The sequence below is a fragment of the Nanorana parkeri genome, unplaced genomic scaffold (genome assembly GCF_000935625.1).
Source record: "Nanorana parkeri isolate BGI_ZX_2015 unplaced genomic scaffold, ASM93562v1 scaffold1204, whole genome shotgun sequence".
NCBI classification, from domain to species: domain Eukaryota; kingdom Metazoa; phylum Chordata; class Amphibia; order Anura; family Dicroglossidae; genus Nanorana; species Nanorana parkeri.
Window position 1 is genome coordinate 198,460 of NW_017307472.1, and position 27,798 is coordinate 226,257.

Genomic DNA, 27,798 nt, shown 5'->3' on the forward strand with positions numbered 1-27,798 from the left:
GCTATAAGCATGTCCATCAGGCACAGGACCTGCCCAACTCTACCCATGCAAACTGGCTTAACTAACCAGTTAACGTACCTTAACTGGTAACAGCCCAAAAGCACAAAACAGATCTGCATAAGGCGCAAGGGAGCTGTAGTGTATCCGTGGCTTGCCCCTATAAATGGGATGATTTGCAAGCTGCAGAATAGTCCTACTAATCACCAGCTCAATTTCTGTAAATGATAGACAGCCCGGGGCAATGGAAAATGCTAAATTGTGAATATAGGAAGGCAATTAAACTTTTTATTTTACATAGGGTACTCTAAAAGGCTCTCCCTGGGCAGTGTAAATGGCTTCTGTTATATGATGTACTTTAAATCAGGGCATAAATGTCAGGTAGTTAAGACATTTGATGCTTGATAGGAAGTATGTTGCTCACATATAGAAACAGAAGTCATGTTTTGTTAAAATGCAATGTAAAATGAATGGATGCGGAGTTACCATTTTTTTAAAGTCCCAACAAAATGTTGAACAAATGTATACACTGCAAAAGAGGTGCAAGAAGTGTGAATGGGCCTTCAGTCATTTATTTTTGTATATTATAAAAGATTCCAGACTGTAGCCCTGCCTGCCACTGCTATCTTGCCTCAATTTTTCTGAGATTTGGTCACTGGGTATTTGGTGGCACAACCAAATGTGACTTTTAAGCACCAATGCTCCACAATTACCAATCCCAACTGTTCATCATGAGCCTAAGGGCCTGTTCACACGATGTCCGTTTTCTGTGCTGACCTGATCCGTACGCTCCTGCACTAAAAATGCATCCCAATGTATCCCTATGTGTTTTATGGGCTACAGTTCTCACATGCGCAGTCCGTTCAGGTTATGACAGAAAAATACTGCATGTCACATTTTGTACGGTCAGGAAACGGTCCGGAAACGCAAAACGCATCAAAAAGCCGTCATAAAACGCACTGCGCTGCAGCTAACATACTGACAGCCCCACTCCTGCAAAAAAAAAAACGCGGCTAAAACGCGGCATAACACATAGCACCGCGTCTGCTGATCCGCACCTGATCAGGACCTGAAACTCATGTGAACAGGCCCTTAGACTTCATCTGCTCTTTAATACTGAAGCTACACACAGGGCCGGTGCTGGGCTTCCTGCCTACACAGGCAAGGTGAATTTTTGCGTGGAGTAGTTGTACATGGCAACCAATCAGTTTCTTTCTTTCATTTTCAAATCTTACCTGAACAAACTGTAGAGAGAAGCTGATTGGTTGGCATGAACAGTTCCAGATTTTGTCTGCTCCAGTTTTAATAAATTACCCCCCACATTGTCTCTGCATAGGGCATCCCCAAATCCCCATAAACCCAAAAGTGTACATGGTCGGCCTGCAAATTTGTGTTCCCCGCTGTAAGTTTTCTGAAGAGCATTGTGGAGATGGTACTATCATCTTTTTTGTGAATCACAAAGTCCAAAAAGGAAATCTGTGTTTGATAAAGTGGTAGAGTATTTTAATTAGGTATATCCACAAAAAATGAAAAAATACGAACATAGAGGGCAAGGGACACTTTGGGGTCAATTTTTAAACTATCTGCAAATATCTGTGAATGGCTGGCTCTTGTGACTATATGCCAAAACAAATATTCTTTAGTTTTTTTCTTTACAAGTACAATTAATTGTTGGATGTCTTTATGTAATATTGCATTATGACCACTAGATGGAGCTAAACCATACATGTGAATCCAGCCTTCATCCAGAGGGTGTTTTTTTTAATGTTCAGACCATGTTTTGCTGAACCCCTGCATCACATGGCATTCTTTAAATGCCTACTGTTCAGCTTTAAAATATTTTAGTGAATAACACCAAAACATGCTTTAAAACATGTGCTTCATATCCATAAAGCAGTGACGGGTTGGGACCCAAATTAGGTTGTGGATGTGTTTGGGATGGGTCCCCACTTCACTTTGTGTTCAAACACCAAATCAGCAAGTATTTGGTGAGTGATAGCACATTGACTATGACTGCCGTGCCATCAGAGACATGTATGGGGAGTTGGAGCTCGTGTGAGGTGGGGAGGCAAAGGACCTGGTACTAGTTGGAAAGGTCTACTACTAAAAGAAAGTAAAACAAAAGGTTTTATTTCATTTGTTTTTAGTAAAGCTCACACCATGAAAACAAACCCAAAAATTAGTTATTTTATTAGGACAGAAAAGCTTCCAAAAACAGTGTTTTTTGACAGGGGAAAAGTAAGGCATTTGAGACATAATCAGATGGTAAGATATCCATGTAGCAAGGATAACTTGCCACAAACTTGTGGCAGGGTTAAACTGTAATTCTTGTTAACTTGCTCCACACATTCCTGGCAAGTTGTAGACTTGCAGAACTCTTGCAGCACAAATTCTAGTTGACACTTTTTGAATTTGTAGCAAATTTGCTTGGCAAGTCTACAGCAAGAGTCCTGCAGGTCTTAGCAAGAGCTCTGCAACTGTACAGCACTTTTGCAACGCACGTTGATCTGGAGACTTGCAATGCAGACTTGCTGCAATTGTGCAACAAAATTGTGAAGCTTGGCGAGTCTGCAATAGTTTAGCAAGTCATTTTCAAACTTGCAGCTCAATTGCTTGCTATCTGGGATAGTAGCTGCGGGTAGTTAGCTAGCATCATACTATCAGTTCAGGTTATGATGTTCTGCAGTGGTTCTCATGCACAGTCTTTCCTGTAACATGATTTATTATGATGGTAGCAAATCACAAATGTATTATTTACTTAAAAGTATTGCATACGATTAAACAAACTCATTATCTGATTCCCCCACTTCATTTTCCTGCCTTTCACAACTAATATAGTAAAACTGTCCAGGCACCCATATTAATCCTAAGGCCTGGTTCACACCTGGGCGTTTTGTAGCGCGTTCGAATTCGCTGCAAAACGCTCAAACACCGAAATTCCATTATTTCCTATGGGTAGGGTTCACACCTGGGCGTATTACAGGCCGTATGAACACGCTACAAAACGCCCTACGCCCCAAAAAGTACAGGAGCTTCTTTGGGACGTTTTTGTCGCGCGTTTCCATTGGGATACAGCCAGGTAGCCCTCGGAAACGTGTGTTTGTCGCGCGTTTTTTACCGTGAACCGGTAAAAATGTGCGTCACGAAACCCTTGACAAACGCACATATTCGATACACCTAGGTGTGAACCCAGCCTAAGGGAACAAAGAAGCATAAGATGTGTTACACAGGTAACAAATCCCCGTCATAACAAAAACCCCTAAGGGTTGATGAAGAAAAAGAAAAAACAACTGTATTTTTATCTCTCATCTATTCACATATACTCAGTTATTTCTCATACCTCTAGAAAAATCCACAAATTATTGGACAAGTCCTCACTGTTTACCATGTAGTCTGTGCATTTTCCTTTTTGAAATAGTTTGCAGGGAACTTACAGTTTGCACACTCTGGGTTCTATAACCAAAATGCTACAAGTTGGTTCTGGATGTACAGATGCAGAGGAATGTTTTAGCCTATCTGCCCCAGCCCTACCAGTGTAGGAAGTAGAGGTACTGTATATGAGTTTTAGTCTGAGGTGTAGGAAAATGAAATACATATTACTATATGTGACATAAAATACATCTTCCCATTAGGTGTCGACCGATATCATTTTTTCAGAACCGATACCAATTATGGGCCACTTTTCAGGACAATAATTGATATCAGCTGCAGATAATCTGTTTACATCCGGCTGCAGAATCTTGCACCAGCAGATGAACATGGCTATGTGTTCATCTGCCAGCGGCAAGATTCAGCAGCTGGTAGCTGAATGTAAACAGCAGGCAATTTGAAATAGCCAATAGCAGGCTGGCTATTGCTCCCGCCTACTGCGCGCTGTTTGCATTCAGCTGCCGGCTGTTGAATCTAGCCTTCGGCAGATGAATGGGCCCCTGAGGGGGGAGGGCATACTGGAGGCACTGGATGTGCGAGGTGGATATTGAATGTAGTGGTTTTGGTGGGCACACTGGAGGCGCTAGTTGCTGCTGCAGCGAAAGGGCGTCTGCCGGTGGAGGCTCCCCTTCACTTTTGGCACTTATCGGCAATATTGGAAGACTTAAGATGGATACCAATTATTTTACAATTTGTGAATATCGGCCATAATAATCGGTAGATTCGATAATCGGTCAACCCCTACTTCCCATTGTACATCTGCCATAATAGAATGCATACATGAAAAGAATGCTTGATGGTGCGGAGTCGGGGCACAACATCCCCCTAGTTTCACGACTGAATGAAAAGGTAGTGCCTATCTTCTCTTTCTGCATAATTTGCAAGACATTGCTACAAAATGACTGATGCTTATTTAAGTTTCAACATTAAAAGGTGTTTAGTCAAACATAGTGAATAGTTACACATTACCTCATTAGAATGTGCAAAAAATGAATGAATTAAAAAATTATCTTACGTGACTGCCTGTGGTCGTACCATCACACCACCTGTGCAGCGACTTGGGCGCCGGGGAGATTCTGACGTCATGTTTGAAATACTGATCACTTTACGAACACCAGGCTCTGAAAAACAGATACAGTATTTAATGCAACATTCACTTGAAGGCATTTTAACTTAAAGTTAAATTCCAAGCATATAGATAAAAAAAAAAACATTAAATCAAGTTATTTATTCATTAATGAACTCATTGTTACGTAGAACAAACATAAGTAACTGAATTTGTGATGAAATTAGCCTCCTGTAAAGCATTGTACAGGGTGTGATTTATAAAGAGAAGGAAAAGCACTGTGAGCCAATAACGGCTCCATTTCTTTGTACAGGGCTGTCTATGAACATGCTCACAAGTGGAGATAGCCCAAGGAAAATCTCAGTGTGCTGCTGCCTTTTCATTGTTCAATCACAGATTCAGGCAGGTCACAGACCAGGCTGTAGTGATTTACTACTGTGACTTCCACAGAGGTCTGGCTGCTGCCTGGCTTGGGTGTCTAGATTACTGGACACAAACCAGCAGAGCACAACTCTAGATACAAAATTGATCACTTAATGAGAAAATTGTGAAAAATAGGATTTCTGTACTCACTGTAAAATCCTTTTCTTGGTTGGGCCACAGGAAGTCAACTACTGTTGTGTTATACTGCCCCCTACAGAAGGATTGGACCCTAGCAAATAAAAAAAAAACCTGTAGGCCAGCCCAAGATAACCCCCTTGTATTCCCAGCATGCCTCAATTTGTAGCAAGCAGTACTAAGAGCATTGTCATAAACACAGAGGGGTAAATTCCGTGTCCCTCAATGGACTCCAAAAAAAAAGGATTTTATGGTGAGCACAAAAATCCTACTTACCTTCTTTTCCATTGAGAAACACAGGAAGTCATCTACTGTCAAGACATTCAAAAGCAGTCTAACTGGGGGGTGGGCAAACAGCAATCAACTGCTAAATGGCCCAAAAAAATAGAACTGTGGACTGCTTGCCGTTTAAGAGCCATCTGAAGGACCAATGCCTGAATATGATGAGGTAGAGACTGACCTGATAATCAAGACCAAGAAACAAATGGTCACTATCCAGAGAGGAATGAACCAACATGGGAGAGAGCACTGAACTATAAAACCAAGAAGTGAGAAGCTGGTCAATCTGAACCCACCAGAAAGGTGGAACATAAAAAGTTTTACCAACGGGAAAGAAACAAAAAGCTATGCTGTGGCACAAGGGGGTAGACGAGTAGCTAAAGGGTGAGTGATATGCAAGGGACTAGCCTGTAAACCTAAAGGGGTGGTCTCTATACCTGGATACCTGAAGGACAAACTTCCCAAAGGCTTGCAAGGATTAGCAACCATCCCCCTACTTGAAAAACCTTCATAATAAAGACTTATCGGAGGATTTAACAGGTTTCTTGTTCTAGAATTGCAGGCTGCTGGATGACTAGGCTTAGAGGGTCTGGTTTGAACAGACCAGAGATTGCAGAAGAAGAAGCAGCGCAATGCTTCCTCAATGGGAAAAATGGTAGGAAAGAGAGCATGTGTCACTCCATCTAGTGGATGTAGTCAACGCTCAGTCTCTCAGCATTAACCCCTTCAACAGTAAAAACAGCAAAAAGCAGGAAATTCAAAGCCCACCACCGGCTGTAAACTGCCCGCAGGGCAAATAATGAGACATCTCCCAGTGATTAGCCCCAATCGGCCTAATCACAGAGTGAATCTTCAGAGACAGGGCAAGCGCAGACGCAATATCAGGAGCTCTAGACCTGGAAAGTGCCAACACAAAACCCAGTGCTCAAAGGTCAGACCAAAACTAGGGTGAGGAGAGGCTGATTCAAATAATTGCTATGTAGACCAGCTCAAACAGCGATGTATCTTGATTGCAGAAAATGCAAATAAGAATTGAAGAAAATGTTAGCAAAATACTTTTCCCAGCAGAACTAATTAGAAGTCATCCATCCTCCTAGGACACTAGCAAAAAACTGGGGTATGCGAGGAATAGGAGGGGTTAGCCGGAGCTGACCTAGAAACTTTTTTATCTGTAAAAAATCAGTCAAGGCGACTGGACTTGCTGCATTTTTCTTGAAGACGTTTCACTGGACATTTTTTTTAGAAACTTTTTTGTTTGCCAGTTTCCAATTCTCCTGTAAGCAGCAGTATAATCTGACAGTGGATGACTTTCTGTGTTGAAAGAGAAGAAAAGGATTCTCCAACTTGTTGACACATCATTCTGTGCACATGATAATAGTTTTCAAAAACTGTTATCAGTACAAACATTGAGCACACAGGGAAACTACAGTCTAAATTTTGGCAATTACTGTTGAAATCGTAAATGTGAATTTCACGAAGTATGGCCAGCTATTCCAAAATAATACAATAATCATAAAATAATCTGATGTTTCCTTTTGTTTGTTCACTTCAACATAGGAATATTTATGATTATAAGAGAACAAGAACAATCAAAGTTCTTGTCGTCTGACGATGTATTCACACCAAGCGACAGCGTTTTCGCTCCTTTCTACATGTGTTTTCACTGCACGTTTTTTTGTGCACGTTTGTGACACATTGATGTAAATGGGCAAATGCACATTTTTGGGCGCTTCCATGAGGAATATGGGGCAAAAAAGCGCTTAGTCTGCCAAAAAGAAAGCTCATGTACTTTTTCCCAGCGACGTGCATAGAAAGGAATGGAATTTTGTTTTGGGCAGTTCTTTAGCGTTTTTTTAGGACAGAAAAAGTGCTACAAAACGCTAGGTATAAATCAGGGCTAAGAATCATTGAAGGTAATTTATCAAAACTGGAGCAGACAAAATCTGGAGATTTGCACTGCAACCAATCAGCTTCTCGGTCTCATTTTCAAATCTTACCTGAGCAAACTGAAGAGAGATGCTGATTGGTTGCCATGGGCAGATTGTGACTGCTCCAGTTTTGATAAATTCCCCCCATTCACTCTATGATCAGCCTAATTTCGGCTCCCAAACAGCCAATGTATTCATAACGCTTACCGTATATACTCGAGTATAAGCCGAGTTTTTCAGCCCATTTTTTTTGCTGAAAAGTCCCCCCCTCGGCTTATACTCGAGTCAGCGTCTCGAGCTGGTCAGGTTTCTTCTTACTTACCTCGCCGAGCGTCGCGTCACTGCTGCTCCGGTGGGCGGCGCTCCGAGCGGGGTCATCTGGCAGTCTCCGGGTCCTAATTTAGGTGGCCGGAGACTGCCAGATGACCCCGCTCGGAGCGCCGCCCACCGGAGCAGCAGTGACGCGACGCTCGGCGAGGTAAGTAAGAAAAAAAAAAAAACCCCTGCAGCGGCCAGTCAGGAGCAGGGGAGCAGGGATGAGTCAGCGGCGCGCTGATCAGGCGAGAGGAGCTCCAGGTGGGGTTGTAATTTAGCGGGCAGGCACCTCTGAGCCAGCTAAATTAGGACCCCACCTGGAGCTCCTCTCGTCTGATCAGCGCGCCGCTGACTCGTCCCTGCTCTCTCCGTGATGTGATGATCCGATCACCGGCACACAGTGAGTGAGGGGAGGGGAGGGAGGGGGGTAGAGAGAGAGATTAATTAAGCAATTATATATGTATTGTCTGCACTGTATTAGCAGTATATACTCTATATAGAGTATATACTGCTAATACAGTGCAGACAATACATTTACAATTATACTATGATAACATGAATGTATTAAATGATCTGTATGTAGCCCTGTACTATGGATCATTTAACCCATTCATGTTAGCAGAGGATCATTGTAAATGTATTGTTGCAGGCACTCTATATGTACATGTACTATATACTACATATAGAGTGCACTGAACAATAGATTTACAATTATCCTCTGCTAATATGAATGGGTTAAATGATCCGTAGTACATGATATGTAGCCCTGTACCCCCTTTTCCACTTACAGAGCTAGGTTATTGTTTTTCTTTTAAATAAATATTCATGTCATTTTATTGGTATCTATCTACCATTAGCTGCCTCATTTCCCACCCTCGGCTTATATTCGGGTCAATACTTTTTCCCAGTTTTTTGTAGTAAAATGAGGTACCTCGGCTTATATTCGGGACGGCTTATACTCGAGTATATACGGTAGATGAGATTGTATAAAACATAGGTTAACTAATAACACTGGATATATTGAAAAATGCTTTATTGGACCTAATCAATTTTTAAAGCTGGTCATACAAGTTACAATTCCTTTTTTTAAATCTAGTGGATATTGTATTATTTAGCCTGAAGTAAGTTACAAACCATGATGACCCCCACAGTACCATTTTACCTGCCAACAGCACATTCTAACTCAAGTTTTGCAACTAATAAAAAACACTTTCCTATTTTGGCTAAACTATGCAATTAAATACTTCAAAAAAGACTGAAAACTGGGAACTTTGCATACTCTTTACCAGGGGTTGTCAACTTGCAATATCGAGGAGGCTTCAACTGTGGCCCTTGACAGCTTCAAATGGCTGTAAATAACTTTCAGTATGGCATAAATCAGATACTTCTGACATACTAGACTGAGGCTGCAGACATTTAAAAGGGGTGATCGCAGGGGTTGAAAACACACTTGCAGGAGGTAGTCTTGCCCCTCGTCCGATCGCACTGCGGGGGGGGGGATGGGGAGTGGAAGCGGTACCATTGAATTCAATGCATTCAGGAATTCTCCTGCCCCAGAACGCAGGGGGAAGTTTTGTGAGCAGCTGAGGTGCGTTCCAGCAGCTACCGCTCTGGAACGCACCGCAATTGGTTGTGAACAAGCCCTAAAGAAAGACAGTAGAGTAACGATACAAATAAAGACAAGATGCTTAGCAGGGCCCTGCAAGGGAGAGCTTACAATTATTAAAGCTTCTTTAAAATAAATGCTTCCACTAGAGTCTGCAAAGGGTCAGAGAGCAAGTACCAATGGGCTGCATGTTGGAAACCAGGGCTCTATACCATGGTGCCCGCAAGGCACCCAACTGAGTCTTAACAACCAATAATGTCATCTGCCTCTGTAGAGGCTGGCAATAGCCTAAGTTTAAGTCTGTGGCCGCCGACAACATCTATAGCAATAGATGACGTCATCTGTTGCTAAGCATCAGTCAGGTGCTCTCCTGGAACTCGCTCCCTTAGTACTGCAGTTTTGGGGAGATTTTGTATTAATTTTGCCGTAGCCCTCTTGATGAGCCCAGGCGGCACACCAGTGTGCCGCATGACACTAGTTCAAAACCACTGGCTTAGACCAGCATGGGCAAAGCACCTGTTTACCTATAGGGCCTGTGTACGTGGCCTTTTATTCACATCAGAACTGCTTTTCCCCTCATACAAATAAATGGAAAAGCAAAAGTAGTTTAAAGCAGCTTAGAAGGAAGTGAACTGCACCGGTCTATGAACTGTGAAGGATCTCAGAAGTGTCTCAGTCTGATGATAAAGTGCACAATGCACTTGGTCCCATTCAAATCTATTCAGGGGCAGCCGAGCAGAATTGACAGATAGCTCTTCACCCCTTCCACCACCGCTGATAACGCTGGACTAAAATGATTAGGGGCACTTCTATCTCTTTAACCCTTTGTTAGAACAGACAGTGTCCATATCTAGTTTACAACTGAAAATGAAATCTACCAGCACAGTGCAGATGGGTGTAATTATGATAATCTCCCCAGCCCCCTAGCATTCCAGAGGACAATTCGGCATATAGAAATCTAGTAATATGTAAGCAGCATTTTTATTAAGTTATGCTATGTGAATGAGACCATGTAACACATATAATATAGGTGTTATCCCAATTTGACTGCAAAGGTGGAAAGACACTTTAAGCTGGTCATACATTTATAGATTTCTTTCATGCAGCCTGTGAGATTCCTATATCCACGCAACGCGGATTGAAGAATTTCCTCTGTGGGGCTACTGTACTCCGACAGACGATGCCCACCGCTGTCAAAATACCTGAACAGTGACTGAAGCTGATCAGCTGCAGTCACTGTTTGGCAGACAATTTTCTACTTGGCCTAAATAATCAAATTTTGTTGAGCCGGCGGTGTTGGTAGTGCCACACACAGCTTGAATTTTGTCCGAGTTAGCAGTAATTAGTCGTAATTCAAGCAGTGTATGGCCAACTTAAAGGACAAAGTGCAGAGTATTTCAAAAATAAAGTGTCTCTTGCCCATGAATGGATGTTTGATGTGAACACAGGATAACATCCTCACATTTCATACTTTATTAAATGAGGCCTTATATCACAAGGTTAATATTCGTAGGACAAAAATGTGGCAGCCTACCTTCCTTACAAAAATAATGTACTTTTTCAAAGAAAAGTGTAAGGTAAGTGTAAGGTAAATACAGCACTGGAAAGGGATTACAAAATATTTCTAGTGAACACTATCAACAGATGTATTAGATAGATCTGAATTTTAAATTGATTATGTCATCTTCAGGTTTTATCAGAAGAAGATAACAGGTTTCAAAATAGCAATGAGCTGAAATTCAAAGCTGAAGTCAGTCCAAAACTCAACAAGCATGTGACTGTAGGGTAGGCAAAACACTCCACTTGATATTTATAAATTCACTGGTTGTTTTACACATAACGGCAGCCAACAGAGAAGATACTATCACATACAGTGCATTCAGAAAGTATTCAGACCCCCTTCACCTTTTTCAATGTCATGTTGCAGCCTGATACTACAGTTGTTTAACTTCTTTTTTTTCCCCTCATTAATCTACACTCAGTCCCCATAATGACAAAGTTAAAACAGAATTGTAAAAATGTCTTTGAATTTATTAAAAAGAAAAAACTGAAATACCGCATGTACTTAAAAGAGAACTATGGGGTAAACTTTTTATCCCATAGTTCTCTTCAGGGTCACGGGAAGACATATACTAGTGTCCTCCTTTTTTTTTTTTTTCTTTTTTTTTCATTTAAAATTTTTGTTTTATTGAGCAAATTAAACAAAGAAAGTACATACAAATGTGATCAAACATATCACATCCCAAAAGAAAAAGAAAAAAAAAAAGACAAACAAACAACATATCACTTTACATCTTCAAGTGGGCAACCTCCTATGAGGCTGTTTGGTTAGGTCACTAGACATTGCAGGCAGGTTCTCACAATTGGCAATTCCAGCGTAATCTAGTCTCATTGCTATGCAATAATAACATCTGGCATATCACACAGGACATTCGGGAGGATAGGTAGGCTTGGAAGTATGAGCAATCTTTCAGGACAATGGCCTGTGATCAGCTGGTTAAGAACTCTGCCTACAGTAATTCTCCTGACATAAGGCACAACAAAAAATTGGTGCTACCTAAACAAAACGAGACAAAGGTCGCAGAGAAGTATAGAGCAAGTGGAGGCAAAAAAAACACATACGAGGAGGAGTCTCCAGCGGTGAAACCCCCAGGTGCTCCGTCGAGCAGGGGCTAGTGGCGTCTTGGAGGGAGATCCTAAAGTGCACCGGCCGGAGCACCCTCCCGTGGGGCGTGCCACTCCCCCCCTCAAAGGGGAATCACTAAGATGTATTATGTTATCAGCGTGTGTGTCAGTCGTCTAGTCAGGTTTCTGCATGAGTTCCTTGTATGTTTTCCCCTGGCAAAAATGGGTCCAAGGTGCCCACAGTCTGGAGAATTTGGTAAGGTTGTCTTGTTTGGTGAACAGGAGTTCCTCCATTTCGGCTATGTAGTTTACCTGTTTAATCCATTCGGTGATAGATGGGGGCCTCACCTCCCTCCAGAGTCTGGGTATCAGTGCTCTAGCAGCATTAATCATATGTTTGAAGAGAGTTTTTTGGGGTCCCTCAGGTCCCTCCTCCCGGAGGTGGCGCAAGTACACCCCAGGATGGAACGCAAGTTGTTCCCCTGTTATTTGTCCTACGAATACTAGTGTCCTCCTGTGACCTAAAGCTCAGCTATAAGCGAGCTATATACTGAGAGCGCCGCAGCCGGGACGGATCCTGACAATACTGTTGAGATCCACCCAGCTAGCTGATTGACAGCTGGCCCTGCATATCTAGAGGCAAAGTTATCTGTGCCCGACCCCTCCCCTGTCCGTTCCTCCAGTCAGCGCTGTAGGATCGGAGAGGGGGGGGGGAATGCCTGCGGGGAGCGGTGATTGACAGTCACTGCTCTCTGCAGGGAGATGATCAGGAAGTGAGCGAGTGAAGGTATGCATTCGCTCACTTCCCGATCTATTGAGCCGACGTGACAATTTCATTGTCACAGGTTGGCTCTAACTAAGAGGATGAGTGTGAAATACTCACTTCACAGTTCTCCTTTTTTAAGTGCTTGTTTTGGTCTCAGGCAGGGGTGGGCAACTCCGGCCCTCCAGCTGAACTTTAACTACAATTTCCAACATGCCTCTGGGAGTCATGTCTGTAACTGTATGTGTTCGCTCGCTTCCCGATCAATAGACCCGACGTGTGACAGTTTCACTGTCACACGTCGGCTCTAACTATGAGGATGAGTGAAAATCACTCACCTCATAGTTCTCCTTTTCTATGTATTCAGACACTTTGCAACAAATCTTAAAATTTAGCTCAGGTGCCTCCCATTTCTCTTGATCATTGCCGAGATGTTTCTACACCTTGATTGGAATCCATCTGTGGTAATTACATTGATTGGACATGGTTTGGAAAGGCACACACCTCTCTATGGAAGGCTCTCTGACTGAGCTCCAGAGAGCCTGGGTTGGGATGGGACAAAGTTCCAGAAGGACAACCATCACTGCAGCCCTCCACCGATCTAGCCTATATGGCAGAGTGGCTAGATGGAAGCCTCTCAGTGCAAAACTAATGAAAGCCCCCTTGGAGTTTGCAAAAAAAACACCTTAAGGACTCTCAGACTGTGAGGAACAAGATTCTCTGGTCAGATGAAACCAAGATTGAACCGTTTGGCCTAAATTCTAAACGTTATGTGTGGAGGAAACCAGGCACCTCTCATCATCTGCCCAATACCATCCTAACAGTGAAGCATGGCAGTGGCTGCATCATGCCGTGGGGGTGTTTTTCAGCAGCAGGGACTAGGAGACTGGTCAGGGTTGAGGTAAAGCTGAATGGTGCCAAGTACAGAGATATCCTCAATGACAACCTGTTTCACAGCGCTCAGGACCTCAGAATGGGCCAAAGATTCACCTTCCAACATGACAATGAGCTTGTAGCATCATACCCAAAAAGACTTGAGCCTGTAATTGCTGCCAAAGGTGCTTCAACAAAGTCTTTCTCTCTTCACTGCTCTGCCATCCTGAAGTCACAGAGATCTCTCCTTGGCCCCCCTGCTGGCTTCAGCGCTCAAGATGGCAGAGCGGAAGATCGGTAAATATCGGTGATATTTACTGATCGTCTGTGCAGAGCAAATACTGGAGCAATCATCTGATCACTCCAGTGTTTGTAAATAACTGGGGACACATAGTACTATGTGTCCCCAGTTATGAATGAACAGGAAGTGCTTTACATCACTTCCTGTTCATTCATGAGTTTCTCAATGGGTGGAAGCACTCACTATAGAGGCTTCTATCCATTCATAAACTGGATGATAGTAAATGTTTTACTATTACCAGTTTGTGACTGAATGGGAAGCCTCTGTACTGAGTGCTTGCCATTCATTTAGAACAGAGGCTGCAGAAAAACAAATTGAGTACTCCATGTCCTTAATTTCTTTTTTTATTTCAAAAGGGAAATGTCAGCGGCCTGTTTAGACCCCTAATATTTCACATGTGGGCCGAAATGAACGGAAACTAAAAATGTTTTAATTAGTTTCGTCAAACAAACAAGTTTTTATGCTATTTTGGCTGTGGCCCCCAGCGCATTTGCATCACGCATCTGTTGGGGGGGCACAATTTTCTGTTCTTGCCTCGAACGCAAAAAGGAGCTAGCTATGGCTCTGTATTGGAGTATGTAATTAGAACGGGGTGGTTTTACAAACTTTCCCATCTTGTTCTTGAACAAGCAACATCTGCCTTGACACACCCCAAGGTGACTTAAGACTAAGTTACCCATGTGGTATGTTGCTAGCAAAATTTTGTATGGGGTTCTGTGATTTCTAGTTATGCCCCTTGCAGAGCCCACCTGATATTCCAAACAGCCCACCTGAGAGTCACCCTGCAGAGCCCCCCATGGACTCTCTATGGCAAGCCCTGCAGGTTTTCAGGTGGGCTGGTCACACACTCTTACCTGTCAGCCCTGATCCGCTGAGCACCTCCTCCACGGTCGCCGACAGACCCTGCCTCCTCTTCTATCGTCGCGCCGCCTACTCATCCGCTGCTGACACCGGGCCCAGCCTCCTCCTCCACAGCTGCTGGCTGTCACCGACACAGCAGCGGCTGTAAGGAGGAACCTGAGATGCCATAGCGACCCAGGCCTCCCGCACGGCATCAGGGGGATGTCTTGGCCGGGCCCCCCTGTGACCCGGGCCCCATATTGGCCGCCTGGGTCGCTATGGCGATTGTTACGCCACTGATTGCTGGCGTTTACTACTACTATATCTGAAGAAGCCACTTGGCTGAGTAGCGAAATGTCTACAATATATTACAGAAGAAGTCCTGTTGAAAGGGACTGACTACTTCTAGGAGTAGTATTCTGCCCTTGAATGGTGACAGACAACCAAGTGCATTCAAAAGTAGTATAAGGCCCCGTTCACATATAGCGACATACCTTTTGCAGCGGATCCGCACGGCCGGGATAGCGCGACTTTCGGGGCGACGTTCCAGCGACGATCCAGCGACGGTAGCGCGACCTTCCCCGTCGGGCTCCATAGAAAAAAAGTAAAATCGCGCAAAATCCGCCGAAAAAAGGGTCCGGTAGAAGCGACTTGCGACCGCGACGAGCGACGCGCGACATGGAGTTAAGACAGCTCCATTGAATAACATTGGCCGGCGACTTCTCGCGATATCGCGCGGCAAAAATGCGCGATATCGCGGCGGAAATCGCGCGACAATTCGCTATATGTGAACGGGGCCTTAAACTCTCAAACCTTTTTCAATAATGAATCTAGATCATACAAATATTCATTGCCCAGCAAAGCATTGCTTTACATTTTTGCCCAAGCACTTACAGTCCTCATGTTTCTGAATAGATCCAGCACAGTGGCATAGTAGTTAGCACTTCTGCCATGTAGCACTGGGGGTCTTTCATTTAAATACTGGCCAGGTCACTATCTACAAGGAGTTTGCATGTTCTCCCTGTGCTTGGATGGGTTTTCTCCCACACTCCAAAGACATGCAGGAAGGTTAATTGTTTCCTGTCTAAAAAGGCCCTTGTATGTACAAATGTGTGATAGGGAGCTTAGATTGTAAGCTCCTTGAGGGCAGGGACTGATGTGAATGTGCGCAGTGTAAAGCGCTGCAAAAATTGTTGGTGCTATATAAATAATAATAACTCATCCAGCTCAGCTTCCCTGAACTTCCTGTCCAGTACAAGATCAGAAAGGATAGAGTAGTTTGCAGCCACTCTCCATCTACTAGCTTGGAGAAGGAAGGAGTAGGTTGCTAGGAATAGGCTTGCCTTGCTGTGCCTGTGTGTGGAGACACACAGCTTACTAGCGCACACATGGGTGTCTCCATAGGACCCTGCAAGGGAAAAAGGCCACCGTAAAACAGATATCAGGATCGGAGCTCAGCTGATTATATAGGAAGCTAAAACTTTTAAATATTAAGGAGCAGAAGTGAAATAGCTTGAAAACCTTTTGACTGTAATGTGAATATTTTGTGAGAGTTTATACAACATAGGTCCCACGTAGATACATTTCTATTGAACATGAATGCAGGTTATTTAACTCCATCTTGGTGTCTACAACGTATCTAGGATGACTTTCTGGGGCCTTTTACTAATATCCATTGATAACCTCCAATGAGGAGTGTGATGTCAGCATGCAATAACTCTGCTGATGAACTTCTGCTTAGCACAGCAGTCATAAACATACAATGTCTCAGCCTGACACACATGGGGCATTGCACATGCATGCCCATCACAGCAGCAGTAAAGCCACTGGTGCCCAGAACTCCAGAGTGCCTGGCTGGCTCTGACTTGTCAGTAAACTTCCACAATAACACCAGCAGCTGACTTGTTTCTATCAGCCGCTATTTCCTGTGCCTAGACCACCCCCATGCCAGCACACTCACCCTGTTGTCAGCTTCACCCACTGTTCTTGTGACACAGTCAGCCCAGTTGCAGCAGCAGCAGATACACACATACAGCAACAAGGAAAGCGGAACAGCAGCAAGCGACCAATCACAGCGCGGGCAGTGCCCCAGAGCCGATGTCAATCATGGAAAGCGAGCCAATGACTTTCGCAAGGGGGCGTGGCTGCTGGGGTGATGACGTTTGGGGTCGCTTGTCAGCAGTCTCCACGCTGGTGTTGCGGGGTGCGGAGATCGAAGGGCAGCGTGTGGGAGGAAGATCGGAGGGTCGCTCGGCGGATACGGATTACGTCTGTTGTTGTCTGCACTCATAGACGCCGTTCTATGCACGGCTCACATCTGCCTTTGTTTACATCTGATTCTCTCGCGAGATGTTGTCCCGAGGAGGGTGCACGTGTTTTCATGCTCGTACACTAATCTGGGCACAAACAAGTATTTGTACTGTTAGCTTAGGATAGGTCCGTGCTTTGATGTGTTTACACGATTACAACGTTATCCTTTATAAATAACTCCCTTTCTGGCATTTAAATGCCTTTAAAGTATTTTAGCATTAAAAGAATGGTAGTTTTTTTTCCCCTCACACTTCCTCTAGTAAGGTGACAACGCTAATCACAAACTCCTAATGCAGTGGCAGTGTTGTCACTTTCATCTGTGTACTCCTGCATAAGCACCCATTCATACTCTTGTAGCACAGCATTGCTTGTTGCAAGTAGGGCAGTCCATTCATTTCAATGGTCTAACATACACGCGACATATGCAACAAAGAGGCTCAAGCACCTTTTTGGAACTTTGCATGTTTTTAACCCCTGGCACTCGTGCACAAAAATGTGTGTATTGCTTGCTGCCATTAAAAATAGCACTGCAAGCACAACTTCATTTTGCACATGTTCACTGCTTCCCGCAGGGATTCCCCCCTCCCTGCTCTGATCCTCCAGCGCTGACTGGAGAGACGGATAGGGAGGGGGCAGTTACAGCTGGCTCTGCCTCTACATAGGCAGAGCCAGCTGTCAATCAGCCAGTGGGGTGGATCTGAACAGTATTGTCTGGATCCTTCCCAGCTGCGGTGTTCCCAGCGTATAGCAGGCAATGCTGAGTTTTGGAACATGGGAGCACACAGCAGGGGCGTCCCGTGGCTGGGTGACACCAGGAGCGGTAACCGAGTGTCACCCTGCTGAGATGTCACCACTCGCGTGCGCGATTACGTCACCCTGCAGGATAAGGTATGCTTGCCATGTCCTCTCATGATACTGTCAGGTGTTCGGTCCATGACCGAGCACCCGACTTTTCAGAGGGGGGGGACACCAAAATGACTGTGTCATTTTGGTGTCACCTGGGTGCAGGCTGCACCCCCCTTGTGACGCCACTGGCACACAGTATATGTCTTCCTGTAACCCTGAGGAGAACTATGGGCAGAAAAGGTTGACCCATAGATCTCCTTTAACTTCTTCTGAAGTCGATTGGTTACTGTGAGCAACTGCTCCAGTTCTGATACATTCCCCTCCATGTCTTTAGGCAATGGACACACCCCCTGTTGTGTGGACCTTTGAGAACTTATATGCCAAAAATGATTGGGTAAATCCAGATTATTATTTTTTTTCATCTTTACTTTATCTTGGCTTTTCAAAATAGTAAACAAGATAATTAAAGGAGAACTTTGGCCTAACCCTTTTTGATCATAGTTCTCTTCAGGGTCACAGGAGGACATATACTAATGTCCTACAGTGACCCAAAACTCAGTATATAGCAGGCTTTTGGCGCTATATGCTGAGAGCGCAGAACCGTGTCGCAGCCAGGACGGATCCCAATTTGATCGGGATTTACCCAGCTGGCTGATAGGCAGAGCCAGCTGTCAATCTAGAGGCAGAGCCAGCTGTGCCCGCCCGCCCCCCTCCTATCAATTCCTCCAGTCATCGCTTTGGAGAGGGGAGGGGATGGGGGGGAATCCCTGCACGGAGCGGTGACTGACAATCGCCACTCTCAGCAGGGAGAAGATTGGGAAGTCAAGGACAGCAGTATGTGCTTGCTGACTTCCCAATCAATAGAGCCGACCTGTAACAGCTTCTTTGTCACAGGTCGACTTGAATTATGGGGATGAGTGTTTTTCACTCACCCCATAATTCTCCTTTAAAGCAGACCTATGGGGTGTCATTTATTTCCATAGTTCTCTTTCAGGCCACGGGAGGACATATACTACGTCCTCCCGGGACCCAAAACTCAGAATATATAGTGGGCTATTGCTCGCTATATGCTGAGAGTGCAGCAGCTTGGACAGATCCCAACAATACTGTCAAGATCTACCATGCTGGCTGATTGACATCGAGCTCTGCCTATCTAGAGGCAGAGTCAGCTGTGCCAGCACCCTCCCCAGTCCGTCCCTCCACTCAGCGCTGGAGGATCAGAGAGGGGGGGAATCCTTGCGGGGAGTGGTGACTGACAGTCCCGCGCTCTGCAGGGAGATGATCGGGAAGTGAGTGAGCAATGGTATGTTTTCACTCACTTCCCGATCAATAGAGCCGACGTGTAACAGTTTCAATGTCACATGTCGGCTCTAACTATGAGGGTGAGTGGAAATCACTCACCTCATAGTTCTCCTTTTAAGAGATAAGATAAAGGTTTTAGTGCTGAATAACATTTTGGTAGTTAAATAGAACCTTTTACATACATATCTGTACAATAAAAAGAGGAACAACTGAGGAGGAAAGAAGGACCGAGGGATTGGGTTCCAAATGAGGGACAGTTACAAATGTGAATGGGGCCTAAAACATAAACATGACATGCTATAGATCAGGGGTAGGCAAACTTTGGCCCTCCAGCTGTGCTGCAACTACAAATCTCATTAGACATTGCATGACTCTGGGAGGTAGATGTTGGGATTTGTAGCTTCACCACAAATAGAGGGCCAGTGTTTGCCTGCCGCTGCTATTAAGTGTCAGTGCTATAGAGTGACAGCAGAGTCCCACTGTCAAGGATACAGGCCGGCCACAGAGTGTTCAATTGGTTGGTAGCAAGCCTACAGCAACGTCACCAGAAGTGACCTGCCCTGGCCTTAGAAAAATAAGTGGAGTGATACAGCAGTCACATGGCCTTAGGAAAAAAGAGGATAAAAGGTATTTGTAGGTCTTTTTTATTTTTTTATTTTGCTACTTGCATAGGTTTAGTGTGTGTCTGCACTACATCTCTCAGGATGGGCAGACAGAATCCAGGTATACTTTAGGGGCCCATTTACACTGCTTGAGTTGCGGCAGCAAGTTATGGTTTGGTGGGCTATGAAGGCCTGTTTGTATTTTTTTTAGAGCTAGATACAGCAGTGCAGATCCTAGCAAGGTTATGTGTCCATACCATATTTCTGTAAAAATAATCTCTTACACTCTTCATATTTTCTTGTACTGGGTTACTCGAAAAACCAAAGGGTAAGCATAGCAGGCAATGACATGCAGAGGGAGCCTTCAGCATTTGGCAGAAAAATATTTGCCTCCATCAGGGCCGTCCCTTTTAATAAGGCAGCCTGGGGCTATTGCCTCAGGTGGCATCTCTTTGGGTCACATGATGGGGGTGATAGGCAGAGTGCCATGTTTGTCATATAGTGGCCTCTATGCTGCTTCATGACGCCCCCTTTCCAGTCAGAGCGTCTCAATTTGCTAAGAGCCAGGTGGGGAGATGTGTAAGGGCAATACACCTCTCCCTGCCTTAGCAACCTGGGACGCTCTGACCGGTGTCCCGCCCAGCTCCTGACAACCAGTGACGTCACTGATCAGGAGCTGGCTGGGACGCTGGCCAGAGTGCCCCAGGTCTACATAGTGCAGTGTCACTTTCATGCACAACCCCCTAACCCACCCCACCCCCCGTCCGTTGGCAGCAAAAAGTCTAGGGACACTGCCTAACGCTCACAAAAACCTTAGTGTTCTGTAAGAGACAATAGCGGAGGACCTAAATTCCAGATTGTACTTTAAATCTGCTTTAAAAGAAAACCCCCAAAAATACAATGAATAATTGCTGAACATCTTTCCGTTTGAGTCTGTTGTCAGCTGTGATTTTCTGTACTGATAAATAAATGTGAACGTTGCTTCCTTGTAACCATGGCAAGTGGGAACTTTCTATAAACAGCTTATGTACAGGGTGCCCCCAGAGATGCCACTTCCTGTCCTATTTGACAGGCTCACTGCTTTTCTCAGCAGTTTTTTTTCTTTACTAAGACTGATCATGCGATGATAGGAAGAAACTCCTAGCCTGGATAGTCCTGCTCATTTCTTTTACAATTGATAATGGAATCTGCTAGCACAGTACACACAGTGTTAATTAACCTTCCTGGCGGTAATCCTGAGTGTGGCTCGGGGTTAATTTTCAGTACCAAAAGCGTACACTTGTCCACGAGCCCCGCTGTGTCCTCCGGCCGATGCCGTCTTCCGGGTTCTGTCCCTTGCAAGCACCCGCGTCACAGGGGGGCGGAACCAGCAGGAGATTTAAAAGTAAAAAAATAGAAAAGAAAAAAAAAAAAAAACGAGATTTTCAGACGGCCAGGGAGGTTAAAGAAAACCCAACCTCAACATTAAAGAGAACTAAGTAGGATTTTTTCAGCCCTGGATTTTTCAGGAAAGAGCATTTAAAAAGGTAAGCTGCAATTTTCATACTCAATACTCAGAACCATCAGGTATGTTGCACCGGCTAAGCCAGAGAAAAGATAGGCTGGGGATTGCTTAAAGGCATCAGTGGGGGTTCAGTTTACTATCTTTTTTTTGTTTGCCTTTGTGAGATACTGATGGGACTTGATCTGATCCCTCAATCAGATAGCAGATTTTCTAAGTCAGCACAAGTGTCTGGAAGCAGAGTGGCTTCCCAAGGAGTTTAACCCAGCTTATGGTTCCCCCCCCCCCCAAATCAACTTACTACCTCTAGTTATCAAAAAGATCTGCAAGTGCATAGGAAAAATCATTGTAATCGCTCCAGGTGGCCCTGGAAAGCCTGGTTTTCAGTTCTCCGGGAACTTTCATTACGTGTCTATGGACTCTCCCAGTCCAGCTGAACCTACTATTCCGGAGACCATTGTTTCCTCCCAGAGCGTAATTCCTGAATTTCAGTGTCTGGACCCTGAGTGGAGCATCCAGGGCTATGGGAGGCTTAGACAAAGTAATTTCCGCCTTGCTTTCCAGCCAGAAGATTTCTCCAAGATTTGGAAACTGTTCTCAACCTCGGGAAGCAAATCAAGAGTTCTTGAAGGTTGATTGCAGATTTGATCAGGGTCTGTCACTTAGCACACTTAAGGTCCAGACATCTGATTTGTCTGTTTTTTTGGGTAGGCACATGTGAGCTCTTGGGTAAGCATTATGATATTTGAGTTTCTCTCCTCCCCGCTGGACCCTGCTCTGTCTCAGAGGGAACAAAGAGCAGCACCAAGCGGGGAGGAGAGAAACTCGGGATTGCACTGCAATTTCGGCCAAAAAAAGGTACTTTCGGCATTTTGCCAAAGTACCGATATGTTTTGGGGGCCGAAATTTCGGTGAATCCCTAGTACAAAGTCCTCCTCACTCTACAGCATATAATGGAAGCAGAGGTATTTCAGCTGTTCACCATGAGGTTCTCTTCCTTTTTCTGGAGTTTGAAGATGTTGTTTGGAAGCCCCTGCACTGACAGGGTGATCAGGACCTATTTCTAGCTCTGAACGTAGACATCCATAATTGGAATCTACCACAAGAAAGGAAGAAATGACTTGCTGTAGTGCAATGCCAAGGCCAGTAGCCACAACAGGGACATCTTGGTTCAAAGTTCAATTGGGAAAAATCCTGCCTGTGTCTGTAGTATATTTGGAATTAGTCTTGCTCATTAAAACTGTCTGCACCGAGGATGCAGAGTACTATGAAAGTGGTGAATGGGAAATTACCAGTGTCTTAGTTACATAGTATTTGAGGTTGAATAAAGACATATGTCCATCAAGTCCAACCTATTGTGTGTGTGTGTGGGTGTAAAGATCCTCGCGTATGCAAGAGAACTTGCAAGATCTCAGAGCCGAGCACTTCCAGGCTTTATTCTGATGACTTTAGAGTAGGCAGCAGGGGGTCTCTATAAATAGTATCTTTCACCACAAAAAATAGCCACCCATACTTACCATTCTATAATATACCCCCTTGTTCCTCTTCTGTGTATAATGTGAGCAGGCATACCCTCTGCACTTTTCACCACCGTGATAACTAAATGCAGTATTGACTATGAAGGGTTGGGTATAGGACATTGCTGTACTGCCTGACCAAGGGTGTTTGGATTACAAGCCCTAACCTAAATTGAATTAAACATTCTTTGACAGTTACAACAGTGTATACACTTGTATTTTAGCTGTATATTTTGATATTTTCCTGAATCCCAGGCCAGATTATATTTTGCATACAACAGCATTGATGTCAGTTTTTTCCAGAGATCACTTATCTTCCATGGGCTTGATATGACTTGCTTGGACCATTACACGTTGCTGTAGCCCCTACACGACACCCCTTTCATCCTCAAAGAACGTTTACCTAGTCTCTACCAGGAACCATACCATTGCAGTTACAGGATTACATTTAATGTAATTGTTTTTATTAACAAAAGTAGAAAAAATTGTTTTACTGTCCCATCACCCCCCTAAGTATAATTCACCTAGCCAAAACTTTTTTTTTTTGTTGCAGTCTATTACTGTTGAGGAATTTTCCCTGTGCTAGAGCCAGAAAGTGAGAGATACCCCCCTGATAACACAAACCAATACAAAGTTGTAAGAGGTTCTGAATTGCACATGATCATAGATTTAAAAAAAACAAAAACCCACGTTATTCCAATGTGTAAAAGATTCTCTCATTTCCTGCCCTGGTGACCACCTGAAGTGGTGTGACAGAGGTTAAAAGAGCAATAAAAAGATTGTAAAGGCTATACAACCAAAATGTTTCCTTCAGATTTTTAATTTAATTTGTAAGAAAAACATAAAGCTGAAGTTTAATCTGTTTATAATTGCCTTCTTAGATTTGTTCTTTCCCCTCCCCGTGTTAACGTGCTAATAACATTTTTAAATGGAACCTTTCAGCTTTGATTCCATACCAATTTTACATCCAGAGACGTCATCGTTGGTCTTTTCTAAGCAATGCAGGCAGATCATGGCTGGTGGTAGGGGGCAGCAGGGTGCTGTATATAGCTATCTAAAAACATCATGATACTACGCAAGAGTCCTCAGCCCTGATGCAAGCAGTGGGCTGGCTCTTGGGAGGGGTTATTCAAAATGCCTTGATGGTTGGATGTCAGATTGGCATCTTGGGCCTCCACGACTGAAAGAACTGAAATCCAATATATGAAAGAGGGGAAACAGGGACAGTAAAGCGGTCAAACAAATTTCAAACATGTTCCTTTGGCAAAAGTCGACCCAATGATAGACTTCTGCCGAGGAAATACTGTCACCAACCCCGCGAATTTTGGCCGATTCCGGTGTCTTCCACGCAATTTCTGTACAGAAAAGAAGCCTTTACAAATGTGAAAGAGAAAAGTTAAAGAGAAGAGACCTATTTAAGACAGGACATAATGGTTTATTTGTTTTTATTATTTAAGTGAACAAAAACAGTACAAAGTAATTTATGGTAACTTCCCCCAATCATTAAAAGTTAAAATAACTTAAATGCAGTTTTGAAAAACTCTTACACATGTTAAATTAACAATATGTAAAAGGGAAAAAAAAATCTTGATTAAATATTTATTTTTTCTTAAAAAGACGAGATTAAAATTCAAATTCATACTAGCTACCCGACCTAAGTACCAGCCAGTGGTAATACATAATTGGACCAGAAAACTAGAGGGATGACAGAATTATGCTAAATATGACATTTATAAACTTTTCCAAACTGGACCTTTATATAGTTAAAACAGACTTTGTGATGTAAAATGTTTCAGTTGAACTCTTCAATATTGGAACTGATTTATGAAAGTAGAGCACTTATCCATTGTAAAAATGCAGCTGATACAAAATGTGACCAGAAACATTCCACTTACATACACTGGTTGATGGTGCCTTTAGTAAAAAGTTGACAAAGTGTTTTCGGTCAAGGTTTATGATCTATGTCTTTCTTTTTTATTATACTCTGATGCAGATGTAGCTTAGGTGTTCAGCTGCATTTCTAAAACTTGCCAACTCCAAAAGGTAACAACCCAGAATTAAAATATTAGGGACTCTTTTTCCAGATTAATTTCTAATTTGGTCCATCCATTTGCTTATGGACAAGGATAAGCTAGCAGCTATTTTTAGGACTGTGCGATTATTGCATTAAATGAAAACTCTGGGCTGAATTATTCTTAACCCTTGCAAGGGTTAAGTGCTCGATTTACCCTAGGTGCAAAAATAAAGTTATACCTGACCTGAACCCTGCAGTCGGCTGGCTGTTAGACCACCTCATGCCACCCCCCGCCTCTGCTCCAGGGGTCTAAGCTCTTGTATAGACATTCCATCACTACAACTGATGAGGAGAGGCAGAGGGGACCTGAAGAAGGAACCCCTGTTTGCCGAAACATCACTATATGATGTGATAGCAATCGAATCAATAAACCGTTTTTGACTTGAAATTCTATTGGAGTGCGAGTGACTTTATACATACACTTATCTTGGATTGCAGAGGCATCTGCAGTCACTTGGCACCCACCCGACTATAAGGGTATTATTCAATCAGGAGTGCGATGGGTACACTGGATTTCAGAGTGGCAGCCAGTCAGCTGCGAGGTTCAGGTGAGTGATTTTTGTCCCTAGGAGAAAACGAGTACTTAGCCCTTGCAGTGCGAGGGTTGTCCTAATTTAAGAGTTAAGAATAATGATGCCAAGTTCTTTCAAATTAAGCCCAAGGATGTCAGAATTGAGCTGTTCTGAGCCCTCAGCCATTTAAGGAATTAAAAGATGAACTCTACAGTTTAGTTTTAATTAGTTACTAAACTTTTTTTTTTAAGTATGTCAATCTGCACCAACCAGGGATATCTGAAATTGGCAAGAAAAACTAAGATAATTGAAACCAGTACAGTCATACACAATTTGTAGACATTGTTCAAAATAGTCACCCACCTCCTCCTGGTTCACTGTCATTACCATACGCCTGCATATAATTTGAGGTCAAATTACAGACAGTCTATAGGATTACCGCAGTTTCAGTTCTGGTACAAATTAATGTCAAATCAAACCTCGTTAGGTGTGTAGTTCATCACAGAACATTATAGTGCTGTAAAGATAGAGCCTCCAACTCCGCTCAAGCACCAAAACAGCCTGAATAGAAGCAGGTGTGCATCTACAGCATTTGCTAAAATCCTTGCAAAGTATAACAAATTACAGACAAAAAACTGGATTTAAACATTTAACGGGTTAAGTCTCCAAACTATTCTACAAGTCAGTATTAAAGGAAACCTCTGGCTCCTTGCATCACTGCACAAGAACTAACAGGGTTATTCACAAGAGTGAAGAGTTTGGAGAAGGCAGGAGAAGAACAATCTAGGCCAAAATAGCCAATTTGGAATAATTCTCCAGTTCAGCTATGTTGTCCTAGATAGATCACTTCCCGTGCCTTCTCCAAACTCTTCATCCTTTAGTGAATAGCCCTGCAAAATTCAGATCAGATGTTCTGACTTCTCTTAACAGTTGCTTGTTCTGGGTCAGTGGGATTGAGTAACTAAAAGGGAACGAGCATGTTGACATTGCCAAGCGAATGAGGTAAAGAGGTGTTCATTTCAATCATGTGCAAGCAATAATCCTGTTTTTTTTTGTGTGTGTTTTGTCTTGCAAGTGATTGGGTATTCAACATGTACACAGCTTCACCGTACCAAAGCCAGGTATACACGCATTGAACTTTGATGCGTCGGTGCCACTGTCAGCACCTTTCTGACCGGCATTTCTTGATCAAAGGAGCATATCAGAAAATTGTTGGCCGAACAGAGCTAGCAGCTAATGAGCTGCCAGCTCTGTTTGGGTATTTTGACAGCTGCTGCTGTCAGAATACAATCAGGTGATTGCTGAATCAACGCTGCTAAGCATTGGAGTAATCTGTTCTATTTTCTTGGTTCAGCCAGCAGGTTAAATGAAAATAGATGTATGTATACCCCACATATGAATGTTTACCCCACTTAAGTGAATGTTTACCTTTGCCAAGATACCAACCTCTTCCACAGACACTACCGGCATTTCATGAGGTCAGTAATTATACCCTACATGTTTGGGTACAGATTTCCTTTACATAATTAATCATTTAAGTTTCCATGCTCTGTCAGGTTCATGATTTCTAAGGGGCCATAACTTAATATACACACAGGTCACACTAACACATACCATCCCTCTCGATCATCTCCGTGCAGAGAGCCGTGATGGTCAGTCACTGCTCCCCCACAGGGATTCCCCGCTCCGATCCTCCAGCACTGACTGGAGGGGCGGGTACAGCTGGCTCTGCCTCTAGATAGTTTCACTCACGCAGCTGGGTGGATCTTAACAGTAATGTCCCCCCGGCTGCAGCTTTCTCAGTATACCACGAGCTGCTGCTCGCGATATACTGAGCTTTGAGTCACAGGAGGAGGCTAGTATATGTCCTCCCGTGACCCTTAAGAGAACAATGGGGAAAAACACTTACCCCATAGTTCTCTTTTAAGTTATGTGCAGATACTGCTTTGTGTTTGCATTGCTAGAGCCTGTGCTGAACTCTAACGGTACAAACGGGCCAACTTTAAATCAACTCAGAAAAACTGCAGTGGTAATCGTTGTAGTTGTCAATTCACTAAAATGTATTACATGCATTGTTTTCAGTACTGAAAATTTTTAATATTGAAAATGGCATTTTGAATTCACTAAACCTTTCTTGCACAGCCCAGGTATTTTATTACATTCATGTAATGTGTTTGCTGTCTTTTGTATATACAGGTCACTACACAAAGGTTAGTGCTGCTTTTCACTTCTTAAAATACCAGTTTTGACTGAAGTTACTCAGTTGTGAGGTTGTATAAAGTGTATACTAATGAGAGCAGAGCATGAAGCAATTTAAATGTGGGAGGAAAAATCCACACCTACGACATCCCAATATGTAAACTAAATATTTTGCAGGGAAAAATATCATGAGATAAAAGAATGAACATTGTTACGATTACTCCTACAGCTTAGGGCCCATTCAGGTTGATGCATGCTATGGCAACACTAAATATGAGTGACCGACCAACGCACCAAAACCAGTGCATGTACCATTTCTGGCACTACATGTTAGGGTGCCGGGTTCTGTGATGGA

The 27,798-nt window shown here is 43.6% G+C and overlaps 1 protein-coding gene across 1 annotated transcript in view; it reads right to left on the reverse strand.

The window, feature by feature from the left end:
• LOC108796970 (breast carcinoma-amplified sequence 3-like) overlaps positions 1 to 16,670 on the reverse strand; it is a gene marked incomplete at its 3' end in the record, with an annotated part of 206,142 nt that extends 189,472 nt beyond the window's left edge. The window contains exons 1-2 of the mRNA XM_018568540.1: positions 16,541 to 16,670; positions 4,442 to 4,545 (exon numbers count right to left, since the gene is read on the reverse strand). Coding sequence (XP_018424042.1) covers positions 4,442 to 4,512 — 71 coding nt within the window. The remainder of the gene's footprint in view (positions 1 to 4,441; positions 4,546 to 16,540) is intronic.
• Between the last annotated feature and the right edge of the window lie 11,128 nt (positions 16,671 to 27,798).